Source organism: Squalius cephalus (assembly GCF_949319135.1).
Source record: "Squalius cephalus genome assembly, chromosome: 15".
In the NCBI taxonomy this organism is placed as follows: Eukaryota; Metazoa; Chordata; class Actinopteri; order Cypriniformes; family Leuciscidae; genus Squalius; species Squalius cephalus.
Window position 1 is genome coordinate 9,426,901 of NC_137136.1, and position 25,907 is coordinate 9,452,807.

Sequence of the window (25,907 nt, forward strand, 5' to 3'; positions counted from 1 at the left end):
GGAAAGATGCACAAGTATTTTTTTAATTTGTTTTAAAAGGTTGTAAATACAATGAAAAAGAAAGATATGACATAGAACAATAAAAATAAGAAATATATCAATCAGATCCTGGGATGGTAAATCTGATATGCATTTTTGACAATTATGGAAAAGTCTTAACAGGTCTACAAATAAGCACCATAAGTTTATATGATCAAATACTGCACCAGAATTTGCATATTCATGGGTTTATGCCTGTTTCAATGTCAGGCCATTTTAAGAGTCTTGTAGTACATTAAGGCAACATTAGAGATATAATATAAATTTTTTTAACTGTGATGATACATCTTAAAAAGGTCCTATAGGAAAAAAGATATCTTTCAGTTACTTATTACAAATTTCTTTTAACCAAAACTAAAATTATAAACTCCCGGGCAAAAAAAAAAAAAAGGTCCAACCAAAAATGGCAAAATATTTAGTGGTCTTTTAATGGTCTTAACCATTTTAAATCACAAATAATTCACTGGTCAGGAAATTAGCAAGAATTGCACAAACACTGTAGATAAAATAACTTGGCAAGGAATAGCCTTTCCCTCAGTTTTCTTTAAATGTTTAAGCCATGTGGGTAAACTTACGGACAGCTTTTTACAGGAAGAAGAGTCTGTGTGTTGTTCTGCTTAATGTTAATGGCTCAAACAGTTCATGAGTAGTTGAAAAAATTCTCCCAGTTCATTTGAGTTTAACGTGAGACCAAATATTCACTATAGGGTTTAAATCTGGACTCTGACCAGGCCAAAACATGAGCCTGATGGACTTGTTCTCAAGCCACTTCTTGGTTGTCTTTGCAACAAGAGCATTGTCGAAAATAACATCTGATCATACCTCTTTAGATATCAACTTTTCAATTGTGGGAAGCAAGCCATTCTGCAATATTCTCCTGTACTCCAAAGCATTAAATGCCTTTTCACAGTGAAGCTGCTCACTAATACCAGCAGCTAAAAAGGCTCCCCACACCATGACACCTCTTTCTTCACTGTGGTAGAGATGCATTTATTATTAGATTTCTCAGCAGATTTTCGAAGACAGGACTTTGGAGCACCACCATGTGACTCGTGTTTCATTGTGATCCATCACTCCACACACAACTTCCCATATTCCTATCAAAAACTTCACTCTCTCTTTGATGTTTTTCCTGCGTTTTAAGTAGTGCATTTGCTTAAATCTTGCTAATATCCTGACCAATAACTTGTGGTTAAAACAATTAAAAGCTTAGTTTAGCCATTTTTTTGTTTTTGCCCAGGAGTGTAGACATTACTGCTCCAGGAACAGCTTGTATAATGAAGTACATGTTAATGAGCTAATGACAGAGTCACATCTCTCTATGCATGACACAAGTTTCTCTTAAAAAGAGTGAGATGCATTTTTGGTTGTAAATACTGTTTTAAGGCACGTTGGTACAGTACATAAATGCTGTTTCCAGAGGTAAACAAAAAGAAGAAGTAAAATTCAAATATTCACAGTAGTCTCTTTGCAAGTCCAATTGTGCCATTTCAGTCATCAGGAATTAAGCAGCAAACACCTTTACATCGAAGAAGGCTCCAAAGGAATTTCAATCACATCTTCCTCAATGATCTCACCCTGTGGGAACATGGGAACAGGAGCAGAAGCATCTTTCTGGCACGAGAGATCTGTGAAAGGGCTCAACCAGGCCACAGAAAGAGGACCTCCGAAAGCTGACTTTATAGCTTCCCAGGATGGAGTCTTCTCCCATGTAGGGTCTTCACGCTTCAACTTTTCAATACCCTGCAAAAAGAAAAAAACAACACATCTGTGATTCTGTGTCTGTTGAAAGATAATTATAATCCATATATGCATGGAAAACAACATCCATAGTGCCAAAAAAAACTTACATTCCATTAAGTGAACGGAAAAGGAAAGCAAATGGTTACCACCATGGTTAAAAAAAGAAGGAATGGGAAGTGATTTATTTTACTCATGCGCCTGCGTGTGTAATCTTTAATGAGAGATAACCCAACTGGAAGAAATGGTTCAACTGTCACTTTAAGAAGAAGAAAAAAAAAAAAAAAAGAAATCGAAAACACATGAAGCATGCAGCATGCCTTCACAATCCAAAGCGTGTATCTAAAGAAAAAGAAAAACAGACTATTTTAAGCATGCGATCAGGCAAAAGGCACATTGAATGTTTGAACGGCCTTTATAGCGATAGCAATCAAAGCTTACCTCCATCACACCAATCAAACAGGGACATCAGCCTGATTTAATACTAAATATAATTAGTTGTTTTTAGATTCATTTTAATTCCCAAAACCACAAAGGCTGGATATTTCTGAGCAAGGGAACCATTCATAAGATGACACGAAAGAATAAAAAGAAATTTACAAAGACTGTTTGGGGAAACTAGGTTAGTGTTAAAGACAGAGAGGAAGTGGACAGGAAGATACAGACCAAGCAAACTTGAAAACATTTAGACCATTTGAGAGATTACAACACAGTGATTTTGCAATGCGAATAGAATTTCAGCTGCTGAATTTACTGTAATACAATTTTAGACTTTTCAGAAATCCAAACTCAGACACTTTAAAAGCGATACGTTGTTACATTAAGCACTAATGACCAAGTGTTTCAGGTTTTTAATTCACCATTTGACAAAGAAGAACAGAATGATTGTCTTTTTCATACATACTTAAAAGTTCAAGCACATATCATCCGTTCATCATAACAAAAATGTATATTAATAAAATGTAAAATATATGCAATTAACCAAAACAATGGCAACAATGGTGAATCAATAAAGTTGTCGAAAACACAATTTATCTTTCATGTGATATGCCATAGAACATATTAAAATTCTTCGTATACTGTATATAAATGTAGTTGATCTTATGGTCAAATTCCCACAATTTCTTAAGCCTGTTTCTTTCTTATACATTTCTGCAAACCAGGTTTATGGAAACATACCAAGTAAATCAGCAATTCTGTTCTGTAATGGAGTACCATAAGTGCTGTTATCACTCAAAATGTTATGTATAATATCTCAATGCAGAGTCTGTACATTTATAAAATAATTATTCCAATGAAATTATTTTCACTGTTATGGTTTAGGGGTGTAAAAATGATCTGAAAATGCACTGGTTATGGAATTTATTATTTAATAATATCCAATCATGTTCAATTCTGTTGTACAATACATGTGAATGCAAAAACTGTTGGATCACTTTGTCAATATTCAACTACAGTATGAACCGTCCCTTTAGTTACATTTCTGTTTATTACCATTTTCAAAGTTATTCCAATCAAAAAAATCAAAAGTAATCGAACCAAATTGTGATCAGATGTCATGACTGCATCATTTAGTGAAGAATCATTTAGAATCCAAGCTTTGTCAGAACAAATATTTACACCCCTATTAAATTTCCTATATTTTTTTTTTTATAAAGCCAAAGTCTGTAACCCACATTCAACGGATAGTTCACCTAAAAATGTAAATGCTGTTATCTCATGTTTTTCCATACAAACCCAAAAGAGTTAATCTTCGAAAGTCCATTGACCCAAAACCCTGACAGTTCAAAATATTCATAAAGAGATTGTAAAATAAAAAGCAATCGATTCAGTTGGATTTCTTTTACGTTTTGAAGCATCAGAGTTTTGGGTCAATGGAGGGACATGAATCTCTCAGATTTCATTTGAAAGATCTTAATTTGTGTTCCGAAGATGAACGAAAGTCTTATGGGTTTTGAACGACATGAGGGTGAGTAAATGATGACCGAATTTTCATTTTTTAGCGAACTACCGCTTTAAGGCCTGATCACACCAAGAACCATAACAATAATTATATTGGCACCCACACCAACAAATGATAATTCTCTGTTTATTATAAGTGCGCATAGCAGGTAGATCATCTGCCGCTTTAAATTTTTGAGCTCCTTAAAATCATGTGGTTTCTGATTGGCTGTTGTTGCAAAAAAATTCTGAAAGTGATTCCAACAATATTGTTCCTCTATGTCATTATAATTATGCAGCAGTTGTGGTGTAGACTTCCCTATTCTCCTAGTATTACAATCAGGGCTTGAAATTAACACATTTCATCAATGGCGTTGGCGTGTAATGCAGTCACTCCTACTAGCCACTTTGGTGGGTTGAATTTTACATATAATAAATCCATTTTTAAACTGTAGTCTTTTAAAAAGGCATCTGAAATAAACCAAGTGCAATGTAGTGTTGTCAAAAATATATATTTTTCGATGCATATCGATACTTAAATATCTGAAACGCTTCCAATACTCATTTTCGCAGAATAGATACACAATACTAGCTGCGCTTTTCTCGCTCTCTATCTCTCCGACAGCGAGTTGACACACGAACCCGCATCCCCTCACTCATTCGTTTCATTTGCTCCGGATGAATATTGTTGCTGTTACAGGGCTTGAATTTTGGTGTGGGATTGCGCGTATTGCGCATAATTTTACTCATTCCCGCAGATTTTGTGCTCACACTCAAAGTGCGTGCATATAAAGCCGTCTCTCAGTACTAAATTGAGTTCTTTTCCGCTGCTTATTGCACTTAAACAGTCAAATACACATAAAATAATGTCAAAATGTCTTGGTGAGTATTCACGTAAACACAGTCAGTTATGTTTTAAATGAACGTAAACCGTTGATAAAAAGAACGCATGTGTAACAGTATAATGGATCTGTGCGTCAGCAGCCTGCTGTCAAATTATGAAATAATATCAAAAATATTTATATGTCAGTTTTACCCATGGAATCGATGTCAAAATAGTGGCCAGTGAAAATGCTGAGTGGCTAATAACTTTGGAAAACAACTAGCCACAGTGGCTGGTGAGAAAAAAAGTTAATGTCAAGCCCTGATTACAATGATTATTAAAACTTTATAGTTATAGATATTGTTATGGTATCTATGGTACCATTTCATCCTTGGTGTAAATGGCCCTTTAAAAATGTCCTGAATCTGCAAGAATAATAATATTTTTTAGTGAATGGTTGTCAGTGCTCTTATGCCGTTAACCAGGAAAGAACATGGGTTTTATATCGTAGATATGTATAAGGAATTAAAAGAAGGTATTTCAGAAAGTAGTTTATCATTTTAGCAACATTCTGAAAAGATTACAATAGGGATTATATTAGCATAAATTGGCTTCTATAATCTGCACGATTCATCTTTATTTCAGTGTAGCTAGGCAGAGATGCTTGAGAGTATGACATGAAGCTTCCACTTTCTGTTTTTAATTCAAATAAATAGAGGCAAGAATAAATGGATATGCAATGATTTGTTCCCTGAAAAACAAAGGAAGATGAAGGTGATTTAGTCTCACTGGTAAATGCTCCGCTCAAGTCCGGATTAATTAAAAGACGCTCTTTAAGGGCAGTCCAAGTGCACTCGAGTCTCTAGCTTAAAGCTTCCTGAGCTCAGACCACATACTGGTAGGGGTCGGCTTTCCCGTGTTCGGGTGTGGAAAACGGGCTAAACCATGCTATCGAGAAGGGGTGTCCGAATACCGCCTTCATGTTCATCCATTTTGTTTTTTTAGCCCATCTTCTCTCTTCCTTTTTCAACTGCTCTATGCCCTAAAAACAAGAGATAACCGAGACTTCAGAGTGTGTGAATATTACAAAACAAAAGAGGAAAAGAACAACTGACCCATTCCATAAAACAGAACTGTAACCATATTTTCATCTTAGATGAGATAATAGTGATTTTCATAATGAAAAATCATGCCGATAAGTTTATGTTCAGAATAAAATACTAGCATACTGCTTAGTTCAGTGCAGTATACTGTACACTGCATACTTCCCACTTATTTTATAAAAAGATTGTGAAACAATGCATTACGTAATTGTATGCATTTCAAAATGTAGTATGCTACAATTCTATTTTGATGGTTCTAATAATACTAAAATCTAGTATTATTCTTGGAAATATTTTTGTTAATTTTTTTTTTTATATAAAAAATGCAATCATTTTAGTTCATTCATCAATCTGAGAAAGGAAGATCAAGTTGAACGCATTGCATTGTGGGAAATTTGCTTACTGCACACAATATACACTACCATTCAAAAGTTTGGGGTCGGTATGATTTTGTAATGTTTTGTATGTTGTTTAATCAAAAAGCAGTAAAAACTATAATATTGTGAAATATCATTATAATTTAAAATAACTGTTTTCTATTTTAATATATTAAGATTTAAATTATTCCTGTGCTGGCAAAGCTGAATTTTCAGAATCAGAAATCAGAATCAGTATCAGTATCAGAAAGAGCTTTTTTGCCAAGTGTGCTTACACAAACACACAAGGAATTTACCATGGTAGCTTCCAGTGCACAAAATATAACAGAAACATAGTAGTAAAAATTTAAGAATAAATATATAAATTCAAATTCAAAATCAATATTAGCAAAAACGCAACACGAAACAATGCCTAGAAATCCCCCAAAAAGTATCTGTGTACTTTCTTCAATGAGTTATATCTCTCCAGACTGGAACTCCGTTTGTCTGATGATGTGAATGCGATAACTTCTTGTTACGACGAACACAACGGATATATTCACCTCAAAGAAGAAGGTACATGTATAGTATGCGTGTTGCGCTTTTGTTAGTCTTGATTTCTCACTTGTGTGCTTTTTCTGGGGAGACGGAGTGACATGCTGTGCTAACATGATCACATGATCCAAGTGTCACATGATCCATCAGAAATCTAACAGAACAAAGCTGGATGCTGGTCACTATTACTGTATATGTACGAGAGCGAGGGAGACTTTTTTTATTTTTATTGTTTTATTTTTTTATACAAATTCTCCTTTTGTGGTCTATAAAAGAAATAAGGGAATACGGCATTAGAACAACACCAGGGTAATTCATTCATGACTTAATTTTCATTTTAGGGTGAATTATCCCTTTAACTGTCACATGATCCATCAGAATCATTCTAATATACTGATTTGGTGCGCAAGAAACATTTCTTATTATTATCAATGTTGAAAACAGTTGTGCTGCTTAATATTTTTTGTGGAAACCATGATACATTTTTTAAAGATTCTTTTTAACACAATTTTCTAATTCAAATTAAAAAAAACTTCTAATCAATGCTAATGTCTTTACTGTCATTTTGACTCATTTAATGCACCCTTGCTGAATAAAAGCATTACAAAAAATTGAACGGTAGAGTATATACTGCAGAAATAGTACACAAGTAGTATGATTGTATGATATTCTGAGCAGATGCTAAACACCTGCAATTATCAAAGGCATCTAGTGAACAGTATATACATACACACCATTGTAGTCCATCAAAGAGAATCTGATGGCAGTGTCAAATAGCATCCTCCTTAAAATACATTTTAAAGAATCTAGTTGCATCTTTAGCACAAGAATATATGTGGGTGGTATTTTCCAGGTCAGTTGCTAGAAATTCACAAGATCATGTGTCGTGCAAGTATGTTGTCCACAGCACTGGACCATTTGGACTCATATGTCAGATCTTATATCATGTCACCAATACACAGTATATTTTAATAATAACTAGCAAATAGAGCTGCACGATTAATCATTAAATGATTGAAGCACCCACGCGATTTTATTCCTAAATGATCCTATCTTTTTTTCAGAACCTCTATTAAATGAAATGCTATTTTGTTTAGTTGTCTATTCAGAATCGTAATCTCTATTTAAAAAAACAAAACAATAAATCATGATTCTTAATTTATCCAGAATCATGCAGCTCTACTAGCAAGGGATGGTACATAACAAATAACCAGCATGAATGTATGTTAGCACTACTATTCAATACATAATGACCTACTTATACTTCTTGTATATGTGTTACATTTCACTTCAAGCACAATAGCATTTTAGGTAAAACTGTCCACACATTAACCTAAAAATAACAGCACATATCAGGCCACAAGCACTACCTCCACCACATTCGCCCACTGCCTAAAGAAGCCATCTCTTACCGTCTCATCTGTGCAGATGGAATGGATTTGGGTGCCAAACATCACAGAGGTGAAGATGAGGAAGAGGAGGGCCTCAAAGCACAGGAGGATGAGGAGGATGACAGTGGCTGGAGGGGAGAAGGAACTGCACTCTTGGGTCAAGAGGGAGAGGGAACACACACACACGGCATTAACACAAGCTATACAATTTACTAACACATCTCTAAATTATTTGTAACTAGAAGGAAAGAAGAGGGTTAGCGGGCATGGATATCTGGCAACGCATCTAGATTTGCATGTGCAAACTGGGACAAAACACGGTTGGAAGAATCTAAACATTAGAACATGGGTTAAGAGGTTTTATCTTTTAGCTAAGCTAGGTTAGCAACATTCAGGTGACCAGTCTGAAAACACTGATTACACTGTTTGGCATATATGAATTTCTCTGATAATGTGGATCTTATCTGTAAGAAAGCAAATCAAAGGCTATTCTTGCTAAGGAAATTGAGAGAATATTCAGAGAAGTCAGGTTGTTCTGCAAAGAGTTTATATTAGTTTGATCGAGAGTGTTTTAGGGTATAACATAACTGTGTGGTTCGGACGAGTTACATCTGTGAATAAAGTCAAATTAAACAGAATTACAAGAGTAGAAGATAAAATCACAGGATCCAAGCTAAAGTCAGTCCATCAATTATATGAAATTGCTGTTCAGAGACAAGCTTTGACTATAACGAGACACAACACACCCCTTGAATCATGTTTTTGAATTATTACCATCTCGTCGTCGTTATAGAACACCAAAAGCAATTTAAGCAATATACAGAATAATCAAATTAGATGTAATGGCTGGATGTTGTGTATTGTTAATTTTTTGTGTATGGCAGTTGTGCTGATTGTGGAAACAGTGATAATTCTTTTAGGATTCTTTGATGAATGGAAAGTTCAAAAGAACAGCATTTACTTGAAATGTATTTATTTATTTTGCAACAGTGTAAAAGTCTTTACTGTCACTATTGATCAATTTGTTAATTTTAATGAATCCTTGATTAATAAAAATGACAACTTAAAATTTTACTGGTCCCAATTTTTAAAATGGTTGTGATGATGAAATCATTTGAACAGAGTGATTTTCAAAAAACCTCCCAATAGTGCTGAGAGTATATTCACCAGCACACACTCTCAACATTAAACACAGGTTAAAAAAAAATTCCAATGTTGAATTAAAATGTCATATAAAAGTGTCACTGGAGCTGTGGTAGGGAGGCTAGCACACGTCCTCAAACACATCGAGCCGTGGCGCTCATCTGTGCAATCTGAGTTTGAATCTAGCTTTCAACATTTGCTTATGTATATCACTTCCCCTCCTTCATTACCTGCCCTTTGACCACTCTTTAGTACCAACAAAAGTGGCATTACATTACATTTGCATTATATTGCTTGCCTGGCATAGGAGCACTTTTTTTGTTCTCACACCAAAGGATCAACTTCTCCAAGCACATAGACTATGGTCTACTTTTATAATACATTTATGGTGCTTTTGCATCCTTTTTGGATATTAAAACCGTTGTTTACATTGTAAGCGAATTAAAAAATGACCAGTATATTAATCACAATGTACTGGAAATAAAAACACATTTGGAATGAGGGTGATTAAATGACAGAATTTTGATATTTGGGTGTACTGTCGCTTTAAGAAGTACTTATGGTTTGCAGAGGTTTGACTTCTTTTTCCCAGTAGACAACATTCTAAATTGCATGCTTGTCATCTAACCCTGTCATCTAGAGGTCACTGGGGGTCAAGTTATTGGTCTTGCTAACAATAACCTGCTTTTCTCACTTACTTGTCCAGTCATCTTCAAAGCAGTAGAGAAAATGAAAGACCACCATGACCAAGGTATGCAGAGAAATCAGGCAAATGTACATCTGGAAAACACATCAGCATCAACATTATATGTTTTTAGTGCTGGTTTCAAAGAATCTGAATGAAATATGAAATAAAATATACAATTAAATTCTTAGTGAAATAATTACAATCAAATTAATATTATTCATACTACCAAATTCAGAGCGGAGTAATTAAAATCTTATATCAGAAAGTCCAAGACTACTTCTGAATCTTTACAACCTGTGGCTAACACAACACTGTTTGTAGTATTTTTAGAAGTGTGCAGGATGAGACTTTTTTTAGTACTTACTGTGAAAAGCACAAAGTACTTCTGGTTATTTTCCCCGACACAATTGTTTACCCAAGGGCAATGATGATCCATCTTCCGTATACAGCGCTTGCAAACACTAAAATGAGTTTGAAAGGAAGGGTGGAGAAAGAAAAGAGATGAAAGTCACTTGGAGAAAGAAAAGAGATGAAAGTCACTTGGATGGATGGATGGATGGATGGATGGATGGATGGATGGATGGATGGATGGATGGATGGATGGATGGATGGATGGATGGATGGATGGATGGATGGATGGATGGATGGATGGATGGATGGATGGATGGATGGATGGATGGATGGATGGATGGATGGATGGATGGATGGATGGATGGATGGATGGATGGATGGATGGATGGATGGATGGATGGATGGATGGATGGATGGATGGATGGATGGATGGATGGATGGATGGATGGATGGATGGATGGATGGATGGATGGATGTTCCTCTCTCACCTGCAGTGGTGAGCTCTATCCGGCTTGATACTGCTGCACTTGGGACATTTGTAAACCACCTGGCCTGGCTTCAACTGCAAGCTCTCAATGTACTCCTTAGTGGCGTTGCCCTTTGGCACAGCTCCCTAAGAAAGCATCAGGAAACTTCAGTAACATTTTAATAGTTTATGACACCCTGCTGAAGATTTAGGGGAGACTGGGGGCAGACATCACACAGATCTCATTCAAAAATGAAAATTCTATCATTATTTACTCACCCTCATGTCGTTCCAAACCCATAAGTCTTTCGTTCTTAAGTTCTTCGGAACACAAATGTAGATCTTTTTGATGAAATCTGAGAGCATTCTGTTCCTCCATAGACAACCTACGCAACTGACACTTTGACGCTACAAAAAGTTAATAAAGAGATCGTAAAACTAATCCATATGAATTGAGCGGTATAGTCCAAATTTTCTGAAGACACACAAGAATGAACCTCACTGGTTCTTGTTGAAGCTCAAACGCGCTGCGTAACACACGAGAATGAAGCTTATTGGTTCTCGCACGTCAACTGAACATGCCTGAGCTTCCGTTTACCACAACTGATGTGTGCGTTGATGAATGTTTATGTGTGCATAAAAGCCTAAATTTAATCTGTTCATCATATAAAGTGATGGAGTCTCTTAGGAAAATGTTGGACTAAACCACTCAATTCATATGGATTAGCTTTACGATCTCTTTATGAACTTCTTGAAGTGTCAGTTGCGTAGCTGTCTAAAGAGGGACAGAAAGCTCTCAGATTACATCAAAAAGATCTTGATTTGTGTTCCGAAGATGAACGGAAGTCTTACGGGCTTGGAACAACATGAGGATGAGTTTTTGGGTGAACTATCCCTTTAAATTGCAACAATGCTACAGTGATGACATTTATGTCCAGTATTTTTATTCTGCTGTGTAAAGTTTTGACACCGACTGAATTCAAATAACTTTTAATTTTATATCTAGGTTGTAAAATGAGTTGTTGTGGGCCTCTTTTATGCTCATTTACATGTTAATTATTCTGTTTACGGGGTCTATGTTTACATGATGTTCAAAAAACATTTTCTTATAATTTACATTGTTGCAGCATTTTTTTCCAGTCTGTTGTGATTGGTCTACCGATTAGAGCGTGTGTCGGAAATGTAACACCCCTTACCATAAACATTAATGTTATGTTGCATTTTTAATATGTTAATATTATAATTAACATTTTAATTATTATTAAACCATTAATAATAATAAAATAAACATACCATTTTTATTAAAAATAATATATACATAAGTGTCAAGTGTATAAATTAAATTATATTATTATTAGCAATATATAGTGCTATAATAATTCCCCCTATATACTGTATAATATTCCCTCATAATGGGGATGTTGTCTCCCCAACCGAAAGGCACTATGAAAGCATGCATTTATTGCTGTAAGTCAAACCCACCGGGTCTGTGCACATGGCTCTGAAATGAGACGCCAAGGCGAGGAAGGCCAGGCTATTGAACAGGGTGCCGTTCACCAGGCTGTAGGTGAGGTTCTTCGATGGAATCAGCATGAGGAACAACACGACGAACTCAGCAAAGAAGACAAGAAACCAGGTGATGATCGCACAAACGATGCCGCAGGCATCTCTGATGAACCACATGTTGTTCTGTCGCTCATGACAGGGAGGAAGACACTGTGCGGGCTGCTGGCCACCGGCCTGCCTCTCGACGTCCCTGAAGCGCGGCACTGGACTTCTCATCCTACCACAGAGATGCCATCCTGTCGGGATGAAGGGGAAAAAGGAGTCAAAGTTGGATTAAACAGTCTAATTTCATAGCAAAAGTTTGTGCACAATCTATTTTTAGTTCACAAAACACACAAAACCAAATGGTTAGCAGAAGTATAGACGTGTGAGGACAGTAGATCACAGAAAACGTCCAAAGCAACCGCAATATGAATTAAAATTATTTAAAATAAGACAAAACAAGCATTAAAATAAGCTAAAATGAAAGTCAAAAAGAAATGATATTTCTTATTTAAATCATTCACTCAACAACTGTCATTTTTATGTAAGAACCAGAATTCCCAGACCTGGAAAACCTCATATATAAAAAGTGTGATTTCTAAACATGGAAGAGTCAAATTAATAAAATGATGGATGGATGGAAGGATGGATGATTTTAATGAATAAAATTGTTCTAGTTATGTCAAGCGCTAAAACATTTATTGGAGTGGAAATTGCTATTTGTGAGAAAAAATAATTTTAAAACCATGTCATCACAAATTACTAGAAAAGTCAAAATTAGTGTAAAAGTAAAATGAAAGCCTGGAGTCATTTAGTAATTAACATTTAGGCCCTAATTCTGGAATTTAATCATTTGAATGATTTATTAATATTTCATTTAATCGTTTAAACAGTTTCTGTAAATAAAGTTTGAAAAGTACCAAAGATAACTTGTTTTTTTTATTTAATTGAACTATTGTCTTTGATAATTGGTGGACTTGGAGTCAAGAAGCTTGAGATCCACTGGTTTAGGAGACACAGAAGGTCATATTTAGTGGACACAGCAGTATGGGAGCTGCAGTCTGACTGATAAAGTCACTTGAGCAGAACCAACAATGTCAGTAGAGGACACACTGTAGTCCCAGTCTTTTTTCCCCCCTGTTATGGCCCAGAAATCAATACTACATCCAACTTTTCTGCCTACTGATTACATTCCTATCTACTTGAGTCCATAATGAGACTCTAGTCAAGCACTGTTCAAGAGTGCCAGACATTTTTTTAGCATTATCATTATGCGTTTCAAAATCAACCTCAATAATCAGCCCAAAATATGGTTTAACAAGCCAAAGCAGCTGAAACAGGACATAGTAACACAATGGCGTAAATTACGCACTGACTGTGCCAACTGCCAAGACATCAGCAATAACATACAGCATCCAAAGCGCACTGTTTATCATTTACTTACATCTCATTGGAATATTAATGGCAGTTAATAATAACACGATATTGATTGAACAACACTGAAATCAATCAGCCAGCTGTGTGTAGAAACCTGCGTTACCTGGCCATGGCGATACTCACATATTTGGCGACATTGGCGCTCCTCGCGTTTGCTCGCCCAACCAAGGCCGAGAAGATCCAATGATGCATGGATCACACTAACAGGGGAACATGTTCCAGGTTAGTTTTAACACAATAAAAAGTGGTTTACCCGATTAATGCACAGAGGCTGGTGAAATGCTGCATTTTTGTGCGGTGCCAGCTCCTCCCTTCACTGGAGAAACTGATAGCCACACCTCCCTTGCTTTCACTGGAGGCGCAACTGGATCACGATCCGAAATGGAAACCACTTCCAGAAAATGAATCATTGGACTGCTAGGCGTTGGCAAAGAGACTGAAACTTGAGTTATTTTATTAGGGGGCGCTTCGAGGCTCTGAACGCAGACTGTCCGATTGACCCGCATTCAAATCTCTGGTTGTTTTTATACTATTGGATATATGTTGTACTAATACAATTATAATCCTTTAAAACTGTTACTTCATAAAAAATGTAATCAGATGCACAAATGCATAACATCTCCATAACGTATTGTAAAATGACTTTTTAATGTAGCCCTTTAAGTCATCACAAACGACTGTGATTGGTTCGTCCTGTCCAGCGGAGAGAAAAGTAACAGATTCCTCGTGGTATCGCTAGATAAACCACACACGCCAAATAGAGTTAGCTTCATATTTCCGCTCATATGTTAAGACTGCTGGTAGCCATTCTAGCCTCTTAGTTCATTTGTGTATATTAAATCGACTCAGTATATTGAGTAAAATATTATGTGGGCCGTTGATAATGCATTGCATTATTTCTGTGAAACCTAAACAGAGCCAGCTAGAAGAGTCATGAAAAACATCGTTTGATTCTGTGTATCCTAAATATAACATAATATATTTGTAACATAAATAAATAAATCAATTTAGTTCAATTTAATCGCTAATTTAGAACTGATGCTAATAATTGTGCGATAGATAGATAGATAGATAGATAGATAGATAGATAGATAGATAGATAGATAGATAGATAGATAGATAGATAGATAGATAGATAGAAAGATAGATAGATTTGATTAATGATGTTTCGATTTTTTTTTTTTTTATATATTTTTTTTTAAAACAAAGAAAAAAGTACATTTTCAAGCATGGACTCTTATAGCTGAAAATTTAAAGCGTCCCTTAAAATTTGCGCAAAAGAGCCTAACATGCGGGTTGCCAGGTTGCATTCTAAACCACGTTGTTAAGCAAAATTATAGTGTTTGACAAAACCATACAGATGATTTTATTTGAAATTGTAATTTTATTTAATATTTCAGTTTCTCTGAAAGAATAACGTGACTAAGTATTCGTTCAAAAGAACCCTGGTTAATTATTTTTGCGTTTATATCACTGGTCTAGAGCACACATACAGAACCAGTATGAACAGGTGTGTATTTCTTTCTTGTGCAAAAACAACATTTTCCAGTACAAATAGTGTATTTTGGTCTTTTGCTGATCCCCAAAAAAATGATTACAAGTTTTAACCCAGGGAAATTACTTTATGCGACCAACCTGGCAACCCACGGCACGGACTCCAGACCAGTTCCCTGTTGGTGTGACGTGAGGTGGTACAATGAAGAGACGATGGCTGCCTGCATCAGAGTAATATGGATGAGATTGACCGTCTTGACAGCCGCTATTCATGATGGTTCTGCTCTCCTAAACTCTTTCTTTGCCAAAACACACTAATCTCCCTGTTCGTCCCGTCTGCACAGATCAAGTGTTGTATTTGCATCAGACTGCTAGCCCCGTGCTATGATTCTACCTATATCAACTCTCTTTAATTGACCTGTCGGGTGAGTAACTAGATGGATCTGCACCATTTTATCATTCATTTACCCATATAAGACCTGTGGATGTAAACTAAAGCGAAGTAACCTCGTTAGGCAACATAGTTGTTCAGTTAGCTGGCTATAGCTAACATTAGCAATTGCTATTGCAGTTCACTTGCTTCCTTGATTGTTTCTGGTAAAGGTCAATATGGCAAAATGGATGAAACAAAATTGCATGATATAATGCATGGATCATATTAGTTTTTAAACCTAGGAACAGAATATTTGCAAATCCTGCAAATAACATATGTGTCCAAGGACTTGGACATGGATTCTTTCAGTGCCATCATATAATCCATATGTCTGGATTGCCAATGTTGTTTGTCTAATTTATTTTTAACTTGATATGTTTCTACTTTGAAATTATGACTTAATACATCCCTATTTCCCTCTGTGTTCTCTTTTTCTCTTCAGATACCACTCACAACATGGCCATCACACAGTTTCGCCTTTTTAAAATATGCACCTGCTTGGCATATATCCTTTCATTCGTGAAAAGACTGATTTGCAGGTGGGTATACATTTCGGTAACACTTTATTTTAAGGTGTCCTTGTTACATTTAGTTACTATAGTAATTACTATAGATAGTGCAAAAATTACATGCAACTAACCCTAAACTGCACCCTAATCTTAACCCTAATCTTATAGTAAGTACATGTAGTTTATTATTACTCAGTAGTTTAATATATAATTACACTGTAACACGGACACCTTAAAAAAAGTGTAACCTTAATTTATTTAGTTGAATTGTTTGCAGATTTATCTTGTAGATTGTCAATCTGAAACCTTAGGGCAACTGTTATTTGAACGAGGATCTAGAGTGTGTCTCTTACAGAAGTGATGCTGTGGTAATGAGTTTCTCTGCTACACTGTTTTGACTGTTGTCTTTTGTCAACGTAGGACTGGAAGGTCACGCAAACTGAGTGGGGATCAGATCACCCTCCCGACCACAGTTGATTATTCTTCACCAAAGCAGGTCAGAGAAAAATAGGTTGTAAGAAAAAACGTTATTTACAGTATGGCAAAGCAACATTAAATTGATCAAAAGTGACAGTGAAGATTTTTACATTGTTACAAAAAAACTTTCTATCCATCTAAAAATGTATTGTTATATTTCAATTTCAATATGAAATGATGATGCCATGGTGAGCATACTTTTTCCAAAAACATTAAAAAATATATATGCTTGTATATTTTTAGAGCTGCAAAACTTATCGTTAAAAGATTGCAATCTCGATTCAAACACCCATGTAATCTTATTCCTAAATGACAACGATCACAGCGGAACATTCAAATCTGCATTCTGAGCCAGAGAGAGTAGCTGTCAATGTAAAATTATGAAACAGCTTCATAAACAGTCTTTTCAACCACACAGTATCATTATTTCTGTGTTACAACAATTCATATTATCAAGGCAAGGCAAGGCAAGTTTATTTATATAGCACATTTCATACACAATGGCAATTCAAAGTGCTTTACATAGAAGAAATTAAAATAATAAAAAGACATCATCACAAGTAGACGAGATAAAAGTTTATAGTTCGGATATAAACAATGATGTCTTTGGTAGCGATCAAAATAGAGTAAATCACCTTTTGAAAGTGACTTGACACTTCAAAGAAAGATTGTATCATTACATTGTTACACCAGTAGATGGCGACAAGTGACTGTTAAAAAATGTATTAGTCATTGAATCATTCATTCAAGAGATTCATTCAAAAACGCTGAAACATACAGCAATGCAACAAGTGAAGTATTTATGAGTGAGTCATTGTATCATTCATTCAACCCAGTTAAAAAAGACTAGCAATTAACTTTTTGTCAGAAGAACCTCTCGTAAATTACAGGTTATTTTGTTTAGTTGTCTATTCAGAACCGTGGGAGTGAGAGTTGTGATCTCTATTTTAAACAAAAAAATTGTGGTTCTTAATTTATCCAGAATCATGCAGCTCTAATATTTTTATATTATGCATACTTGTGCACTATTTTATGCCGTTTTGTGGTATAAATAGTGTGAGTAGTGTGTTCACACTGAAATTTCTAAAGCACGCTTTAAATACCCACATGATGCACTTAATTAACCGAAAAAATTAAGTGTGTAATGATGGCAACATGAACTGTCACAGCTTTAATTACGTAGCGAAGGGGGAGGGGCTATCAGACTCTGATGTTGAATGACAAAATAACCATATAAAACTCATACACTACATGGTCAGTGCATAATTATAGTGTAGAAGTGTATAATGATAGTGCATCATTTGCAAGTCAAGTCATCTTCATTTATATAGCGCTTTTAACAATGTAGATTGTTCCAAAGAAGCTTTACAATGATAATAGGAAACTAAAGTAAAGTGTTTTGGCTTTATAGCAGCTCTAGAATAAAGTTATTGTCCAGATAAAGTTAGGAACACAACTTTTGTATCATATGGACAGTGGTGATGTGAAGTCACTTACTTGACTTACATTTTTTTTTTCTACTGATTATTTGTATGCATAAATTTAAATAAATAAATTAAATAAAACTGGAAAGATAACTGTTTACTAGTATTGACTTCTGCTTGATTAAATAAGTGAATATTTGGGAGCAGTTGTGACCGAATAGTTAGAGAGTCAGACTGGTAACCACTTGTGGGTTCGATTCTCAATACCAGCAATGACTGATGTGTCCTTGAGCAAGACACCTAACCCCCAATCACTCCCCGGACGCCACAGCAAAATGTCTGCCCACTGCTCCTGGTGTGTGTCCACTGTTTGCAGTGTCTGTTCACTACTCACTACTCTTAATGTGCGCGCACTTGGATGGCTTAAATGCAGAGGACAAATTCCAAGTATGGGTTACCATACTTGGCCTTCACATGTCACTTAACTTAATTTGTTTGTTGTATGATTAAAATAGCCGGAGATTGAGGAGTGGAGCTCATGGGATGAGGAAGCTCCCACGAGTATCAAAATTGAAGGTGGCAACGGGATAGTTCCACCTCCACAGAATGAAGCTGAAGAGGAAGAGCCGGACTATTTCAAAGACATGACTCCCACTATCAGGAAAACACAAAAAGTAGGTTCAATATTTGGGCCTGCTTCATTTCCTGCTACATCTGCTGCCATTTCATTGTCATACGTTTTCTTTTCTGTCCTAGGAAATGTCTTTCTTTTGCTTTCTCTCTAAAACAATAATGATCAACAGATAAATTTTTTTTAACATTTGTTTTTTTATTAGTTAGGGCAAGTGGAAATTAAAACCTGTTGAAATAAAGAGACTTTTATAGTTTAAAGGGGGGGTGAAATGCTCATTTTCACTCAATCTCCTGTTAATCTTGAGTACCTATAGAGTAATATTGCATCCTTCATATCTCCAAAAAGTCTTTTGTTTTATTATATTTTTAATTGAAAGATTGGCTGTACCGAGTCTTTCCGGAAAAAACCGAGCGGCTGGGGGCGGGCCGTGTGGGCGAAGCTTAACTTAGCTGTGCTAACGCGCCGAGCTAACACACAGAGACATTTGTTCAACAGTTTTACTCACCGTTCCAACGCACGACCGCGAACCTTTATCATTGTGACTGCTCGATCCTTAAGCATTAGACGATCTGCAAATCCGTCGATATGGGCTTTGTTCATAAAACAATCATCGTCGAAATGCAGGGAACAACAGTCTTACACACAACTCCGTTTATGCTCAGGAAAACAAACTCCATCCACGGGTTCCTTAACGCTGGGTTCTTTGGGAATCTGTGCAGGGTTGTCTTGCCCTGGCAACCAAAAACACACTTCTTTGGTGACATTGACTTCCCAAAAGCCGGGCAGGGCGCTTTGATGGCGAACTGCTTTCACTCTCTCTCTCTGGTCTAAGCGTGCGCGCGCGACCGCGATCTTACCGGAGAAGTGCCCTTAGGACCCATATAAGGAAATTCCGCTCTATCTTACGTAAGACAGAGCCATACTCGAAAAAAACTTTCCGAAACTTGTGACAAACCGGAAGGAGTATTTTTGGAACAAAAATACTCCTTCAAACGTACCTTAGTTTTTGAAACTTAGTTTTTGAAACTTTGTCCATGTTTAGCATGGGAATCCAACTCTTTACCAGTGTAAAAAACTCAGTATGCATGAAATAGCATTTCACCCCCCCTTTAATGGAAGAAATTCAAGAAAATCTTGTGGTTTTGTGACTAACAGTGATGAAAAGCAGGGCAAATGTTGTAGCCCTGGTCCAGTGGTAGTGCTGACCTTCTCAATCCCATTTTTGTGTAATATATACACTACTGTTCAAAAGATAAAAAAAAAAAAAAAACTTTTATAGTGTTACAAAAGATTTCAATTTCAAATAAATGTTGTTCTTTTGAACTTTCTATTCATCATAGTATCCAGAGGAATGTGTCATGGTTTTCCACAAAAACAGCACAACTGTTTTCAACATTGATACTAATAATTTTTTTATTATGTTATAGACCACAAAAATGGTCTAAACTGTATTATTATTGATAATGTAGTGTATATACATTTTTTCTGCTCTTTTTCCAGATTGTCTTGAAGAAAAGGGAACCTCTGAATTTCTCTATGCCGGACAGCTCCTCGGGTTTCTCCAGCCGACTAGCCGCCACTCAGGACATGTCCTTCATCCAGCCCTCTGTGAGTAATACAAAGTAACAATGTTAATCACACGATTATTGTGAGACCAGTTAACACTCTAGATCAGAGAGAGAGAATTTATGGAGAATAATTCTTTATCTGACTGCAACACACTCCATCAACGCACATCGCATTTTATTTGTTGGACCAAATTGTACAACATTCACAAAACACTGTCTGTGGGCTGCAGGCGGAGCTGGGGGACCTGGACACCTGGCAGGAGAACACCAATGCCTGGGAGGATGAGGCAGAGGCATCCTGGGATGCAGAAGAAGTGCTAAGGTGAGGTGCATTACCAGCAGACTATGAGGTGTTCCAAAATTTTATATACAGGGTTGGACAATGAAACTGCAACACCTGGTTTTAGACCCCAATCATTTATTAGTATGGTGTAGGGCCTTCTTTTGCAGCCAATATAGCATCAATTTGCAATGACATACACTCACCTAAAGGAACACCTGTTCAATTTCTCATTAATGCAATTATCTAATCAACCAATCACCTGGCAGTTACTTCAATGCATTTAGGGGTGTGGTCCTGGTCAAGACAATCTCCTCAACTCCAAACTGAATGTCAGAATGGGAAAGAAAGGTGATTTAAGCAATTTTGAGCGTGGCATGGTTGTTGGTGCCAGACGGGCCGGTCTGAGTATTTCACAATCTGCTCAGTTACTGGGATTTTCACGCACAACCATTTCTAGGGCTTACAAAGAATGGTGTGAAAAGGGAAAAACATCCAGTATGCGGCAGTCCTGTGGGCGAAAATGCCTTGTTGATGCTAGAGGTCAGAGGAGAATGGGCCAACTGATTCAAGCTGATCGAAGAGCAACTTTGACTGAAATAACCACTCGTTACAACCGAGGTATGCAGGAAAGCATTTGTAAAGCCACAACATGCACAACCTTGAGGCGGATGGGCTACAACAGCAGAAGACCCCACCGGGTACCACTCATCTCCACTACAAATAGGAAAAAGAGGCTACAATTTGCACAAGCTCACCAAAATTGGACAGTTGAAGACTGGAAAAATGTTGCCTGGTCTGATGAGTCTCGATTTCTGTTGAGACATTCAGATGGTAGAGTCAGAATTTGGCGTAAACAGAATGAGAACATGGATCCATCATGCCTTGTTACCACTGTGCAGGCTGGTGGTGGTGGTGTAATGGTGTGGGGGATGTTTTCTTGGCACACTTTAGGCCCCTTAGTGCCAATTGGGCATCGTTTAAATGCCACGGCCTACCTGAGCATTGTTTCTGACCATGTCCATCCCTTTATGACCACCATGTACCCATCCTCTGATGGCTACTTCCAGCAGGATAATGCACCATGTCACAAAGCTCAAATCATTTCAAATTGGTTTCTTGAACATGACAATGAGTTCACTGTACTAAAATGGCCCCCACAGTCACCAGATCTCAACCCAATAGAGCATCTTTGGGATGTGGTGGAACGGGAGCTTCGTGCCCTGGATGTGCATCCCACAAATCTCCATCAACTGCAAGATGCTATCCTATCAATATGGGCCAACATTTCTAAAGAATGCTTTCAGCACCTTGTTGAATCAATGCCACGTAGAATTAAGGCAGTTCTGAAGGCGAAAGGGGGTCAAACACAGTATTAGTATGGTATGGTGTTCCTAATAATCCTTTAGGTGAGTGTATGTAAGTCCTGTACAGTGGCCAGAGGGATTCTGAGCCATTCCTCTTCCAGAACAGAGGCCAGGTCAATACTTGATGCTGGTGGAGGAAAACGTTTTCTGACTCCTCCAAAACAGTGGTGGCTCAAAAATATTTAGATCTGGTGACTGTGCAGGCCATGGGAGATGTTCAACTTCACTTTCATGTTCATCAAACCATTCTGTCACAAGTCTTGCTGTGTGTATTGCTGCATTGTCATGCTGATACACGGCACCTCCTTCAGGGTACAATGTTTGAACCAATGTTTAACCTCCTAAGTAACAGATTAACAGACTAACTTTTCTTATAACAAAACGAACTCTGAAATCCGTTAAATAATATTAACTGATACAACTTTTAATTTTAAAGTATTAGCAAAAGTTGAAATTAGCTTAGATAATGCTTTACAAGTATTTTTCATCGTTAGTTCATGTTTACTAGAGAATTAACAATAATGAGAAGCAGAACATTTTCAATCAATATCTAGGGCATGTTTTAGTCCAGGTTAAAATGTAAAAGAACGTTTAAGCTGTGATAACACCATAGTGAATACAAAAATCTGAATGGCTGTTTAAAACATTTAAATATCGTTCAGAAACAGAAAGTAGCGCGGCGGCTTTGCTCACGACTGCTTTCTGCTGTTCCTTAAGCGCCATCTGCTGTCAGAGAGTGAACGTGCGTTTTCATTCAGCCGTTCTGCCATTTTGCTCATGCGTGTTGGGGTTGTATTACTGTATATCGCACATGTCTTGTCAGAAGATTCAGTTCTTTAGAAATCAGCTGAGCAGGTTCTGTGTGTGCCTGGCAATAACACATAATTTACTCTGAGGGAGAATTTGGTGGTTTTCTGTTTGTTTTTGTCCACTAGGTGTCATTGTACAAGCACAGATGAGTTCAATCTGCACTGCATTGTGCCAGTCCTTGATTAAGCTTTACTCTGATAAATCAAATCACATCATATTTGAACGGTCATGATTGTTGAGTGTTTTCCCCCTCAATTACACTGAAATCAACATGTCAATTAACAATGATCTGTCTCTGTCTATCCTGAACTCAGGCAGCAGAAGTTGGCTGAGAGAGAGAGACGGGCCATGGAGCAGCAGAGGAAGAAAATTGAGAAAGAGGCACAGAGAATGATGAAAAAAGAGCAGAAGATCGCTGTCAAACTTTCATAACATTAATACAGCGCCCCGGACACTCAAAACAACAGCCAAACAACTGTTCATATTACATTTTACCTTTTGTCCTGCCCTCTACATTGCTGTCTTCAACACTTTCGGATATTTTTTTTTTTTTTTGTCCATCGGCCGTCCTGGGAGAATTTGTGTGTGTGTGTGTGTGTGTGCGTGCGTGTCTCTTTGTGTTTTTTGTTGTTGTTGTTGCATTGGACAGAAATCAGCACAAAACAATCTTTCCTTTCAGTTATGACTGTTCTTACTGTGCGCTCGATGAAAGAAAAATATACTTTTTTTTTCTGTCAGTATTTATAACACTTGAACGATTTTGTCCAGAATAATTTTAGATGAGGAATTCCGTTCCTTTTGGTTTTTACATTTTGCTGGGGGTTTTCTTTTCTGTTTTTTTTTTGTTGCTTTTTTCCCCACCTGTTTTTCTTCATCAAAGTCTTGTAACTGTGCTTTAAACACTGGACCTCACCAGAAATGAGTGATCTCAGTATTTCAAAAAAATCAACAAATTTATGCAACCTTGAGTTTCTGCTCTCCACATTCTATTTAGCTGGCTATCTAATCTTTACCATTCCGTTTACCTGATAATTGTGAATAATCTTTCAAGACCTTATATTTTGATCTTGATTTTTATAAAGACAAAAATGATTTGGGTCATCTGTGTATAGAGTTAATAATTGTCAGAGGGAATGGAGAGAAGAGATGTACAGTATGTACTGAGACTTGATGAGAGCGCTTTTAAGAGGATGTGGGTTGGTCGTCATGGAAACGCTGAAATTTTTAAATATCCGAATTGGCAACCAAACCATCTTTTATCTTTAGTAAGACACTGTTACTGAGAAGAGCATTAGCATTCACAGATAAACATTTTAAGGGAATTTCAGTCTTTATTAAAGAATTTCCCATCTCTTAAAAATATATAAATTGATCGTGTTTTTTGACACAATGAGGATGATGATGATGGTGCTGAAATTAACCTCTGCATGCTATGATTTTTAAGGAACGTGAAGCCATGAGAGCCACAGGTACAGATAAACAATGAAAAACTGAATAAAATCGATTTTTTTTTATCATTTATGCTTCCCCCTCATGCTTGCTCATGCCTTTTTAAGTTGTTTTTACACTTTTGCACTGTCCAGCCTTAGCTGCAATAAACATTTGGATGTCTGTTCAATGGTTTATTTGTATCCGAAGGATTTCCGAATCTTCTCTCATTTCCTCGTAAAAGAACAACAACTTGAAACATGCTCATTGTGCTATGATAAAGATGATGTTTTTTTTTTGTTTTTTTTTTTACATAATCAGCAATAGAAGACTTTATTTGGTCTGTTTGTACCCAGACTGTTAAACTGTAAACAGCATCATGAAGCTGTCATCATTTATGATATTCAAGGTCAGACGCATTGTCCGGATGGGTGGAATATTCCAGCTCTGAGAATGTGATGTCATAATCCCATCTGCCTCAGCAACGCCCCCCCCGGTCGACCAATCCTCCCACAGCCTGACCCACTTACACGGAGAGAGGAAAAGAAACTATGACTGAATTATACATTACATGCTGTCTTCTGCAGCTATGCGCATCTTCATCACACCTGTCTTGGGTTTCCCACGACTTTGTCTTTGTAATCAAGACTTCTGGATCATGCTCATTAAATAAAATGTATATAAACACTGTTCGAAGATCTTATGCACTAAAAATGCATCAAGAGAGAGTGTAAAACACTGCAACAAAAGCATGTTAACACTGTTATCTTTTACGATGCATAACATCCTCATTGCTTAGTCTGGAACATATCTAAAAGCTGTTTGTAGTGTCTGACTGGGCTAAGAGTACATCACAGCAAGCATTTGCTTAGTCTTGACACTTCATGCATGTGGGGCTGCATGTTATGCAACAGTCAAGTCCCATCTGGTAACAGATTTACTGTGTGTTCTTCAGGCAGCCCAGGGCTCCACACTTGCTGTAATGATTGGTCTCAGCTTCTGAATGTAGCAGTGCATTTTGTGTGTGTCTTTGTATTCTCTATATTATGGGGACCAAATGTCACCACAAATTTAGTAATACCAGTAAATTTTGACCTTGCTGTGGCCCAGGGATATTGTTTTCCTGTAAATCATTAAGAATTATCTTTTTTGAAAATGTAAAAATGCAGAAAGTTTTCTGTGATGAGTAGCTTTAGGGGTAGGGTTAGTGTAAAAATCATTACATCTACAGAATGTCCCCAAAAGCATGGAAACCTAACGTGTGTGTGTGTGTGTGTGTGTGTGTGTTTCTATCCCGTTGGGGACTTCAACCTGAATGCACACAGACTCATGTGGACTCGTGTCACCGTGGGGACTTAAATTGAGGTCCCCATGAGGAAACAAGGTTATAAATCATACAGAATGAGTTTTTTTGAAAATGTAAAAATGTTTTCTGTGATGGGTAGGTTTAGGGGTAGGGTTAGTGTAAGGGGATAGAATATACAGTTTGTACAGTATAAAAATGATTACGTCTATAGAGAGTCCCCTCAAAGATAGTGAACCAGACATGTATGTGTGTGTGTGTGTGTGTGTGTGTGTGTGTGTGTGTGTGTGTGTGTGTGTGTGTGTGTGTGTGTGTGTGTTTGAGTCCTGGGCAGGTCTGTCGCTGCCTACAGGATTTATCTTAAAACAAATGACAGGTTGTTTCGTCAAGTGAGAGCACTTTATGTAAATTTTCTTTTATTATTTTATAATTATTATTTTACTTTTTGTTATATAAAGGTCATAGTACAACTGTCTTAGAAACTTCTTAACCTTATTAATGTTTTATTTTGATTCATTTTTATATTTATAAATAGTTTTGCTTTTCATTTTATATAAATTGATTTATCTTAACACACTCTCAATCTAAATATTAAAATC

At 36.7% G+C, this 25,907-nt stretch overlaps 2 protein-coding genes across 6 annotated transcripts; one reads left to right on the forward strand and one right to left on the reverse strand.

Moving 5' to 3' along the window:
- Positions 1-13,975, reverse strand: zdhhc3a (zDHHC palmitoyltransferase 3a). 4 transcript variants are annotated; one of them, XM_079893873.1, is made up of 7 exons: positions 13,705-13,899; positions 12,079-12,398; positions 10,619-10,743; positions 10,144-10,240; positions 9,790-9,871; positions 7,970-8,100; positions 1-1,782 (listed from the first exon to the last, which is right to left on the reverse strand). In XM_079893873.1, exons 2-7 carry the CDS (start codon positions 12,376-12,378, stop codon positions 1,561-1,563), a joined length of 957 nt encoding a protein of 318 aa, XP_079749999.1. In that variant the 5' UTR covers positions 12,379-12,398; positions 13,705-13,899; the 3' UTR covers positions 1-1,560. The 4 variants fall into 4 exon arrangements, with proteins under 4 accessions (XP_079749999.1, XP_079750000.1, XP_079750002.1 ...); XM_079893874.1 differs by having other exon boundaries at positions 1,553-1,782; positions 13,835-13,975; XM_079893876.1 differs by lacking the exon at positions 1-1,782 and adding an exon at positions 1,790-5,585 and having other exon boundaries at positions 13,835-13,973.
- On the forward strand, positions 13,731-25,116 carry ebag9 (estrogen receptor binding site associated antigen 9). 2 transcript variants are annotated; one of them, XM_079893887.1, is made up of 7 exons: positions 13,731-13,803; positions 15,951-16,047; positions 16,438-16,513; positions 18,434-18,592; positions 20,053-20,160; positions 20,351-20,442; positions 22,892-24,697. In XM_079893887.1, exons 2-7 carry the CDS (start codon positions 15,965-15,967, stop codon positions 23,007-23,009), a joined length of 636 nt encoding a protein of 211 aa, XP_079750013.1. In that variant the 5' UTR covers positions 13,731-13,803; positions 15,951-15,964; the 3' UTR covers positions 23,010-24,697. The 2 variants fall into 2 exon arrangements, with proteins under 2 accessions (XP_079750013.1, XP_079750012.1); XM_079893886.1 differs by lacking the exon at positions 13,731-13,803 and adding an exon at positions 15,217-15,500 and having other exon boundaries at positions 22,892-25,116.
- Positions 25,117-25,907: the final 791 nt, after the last annotated feature.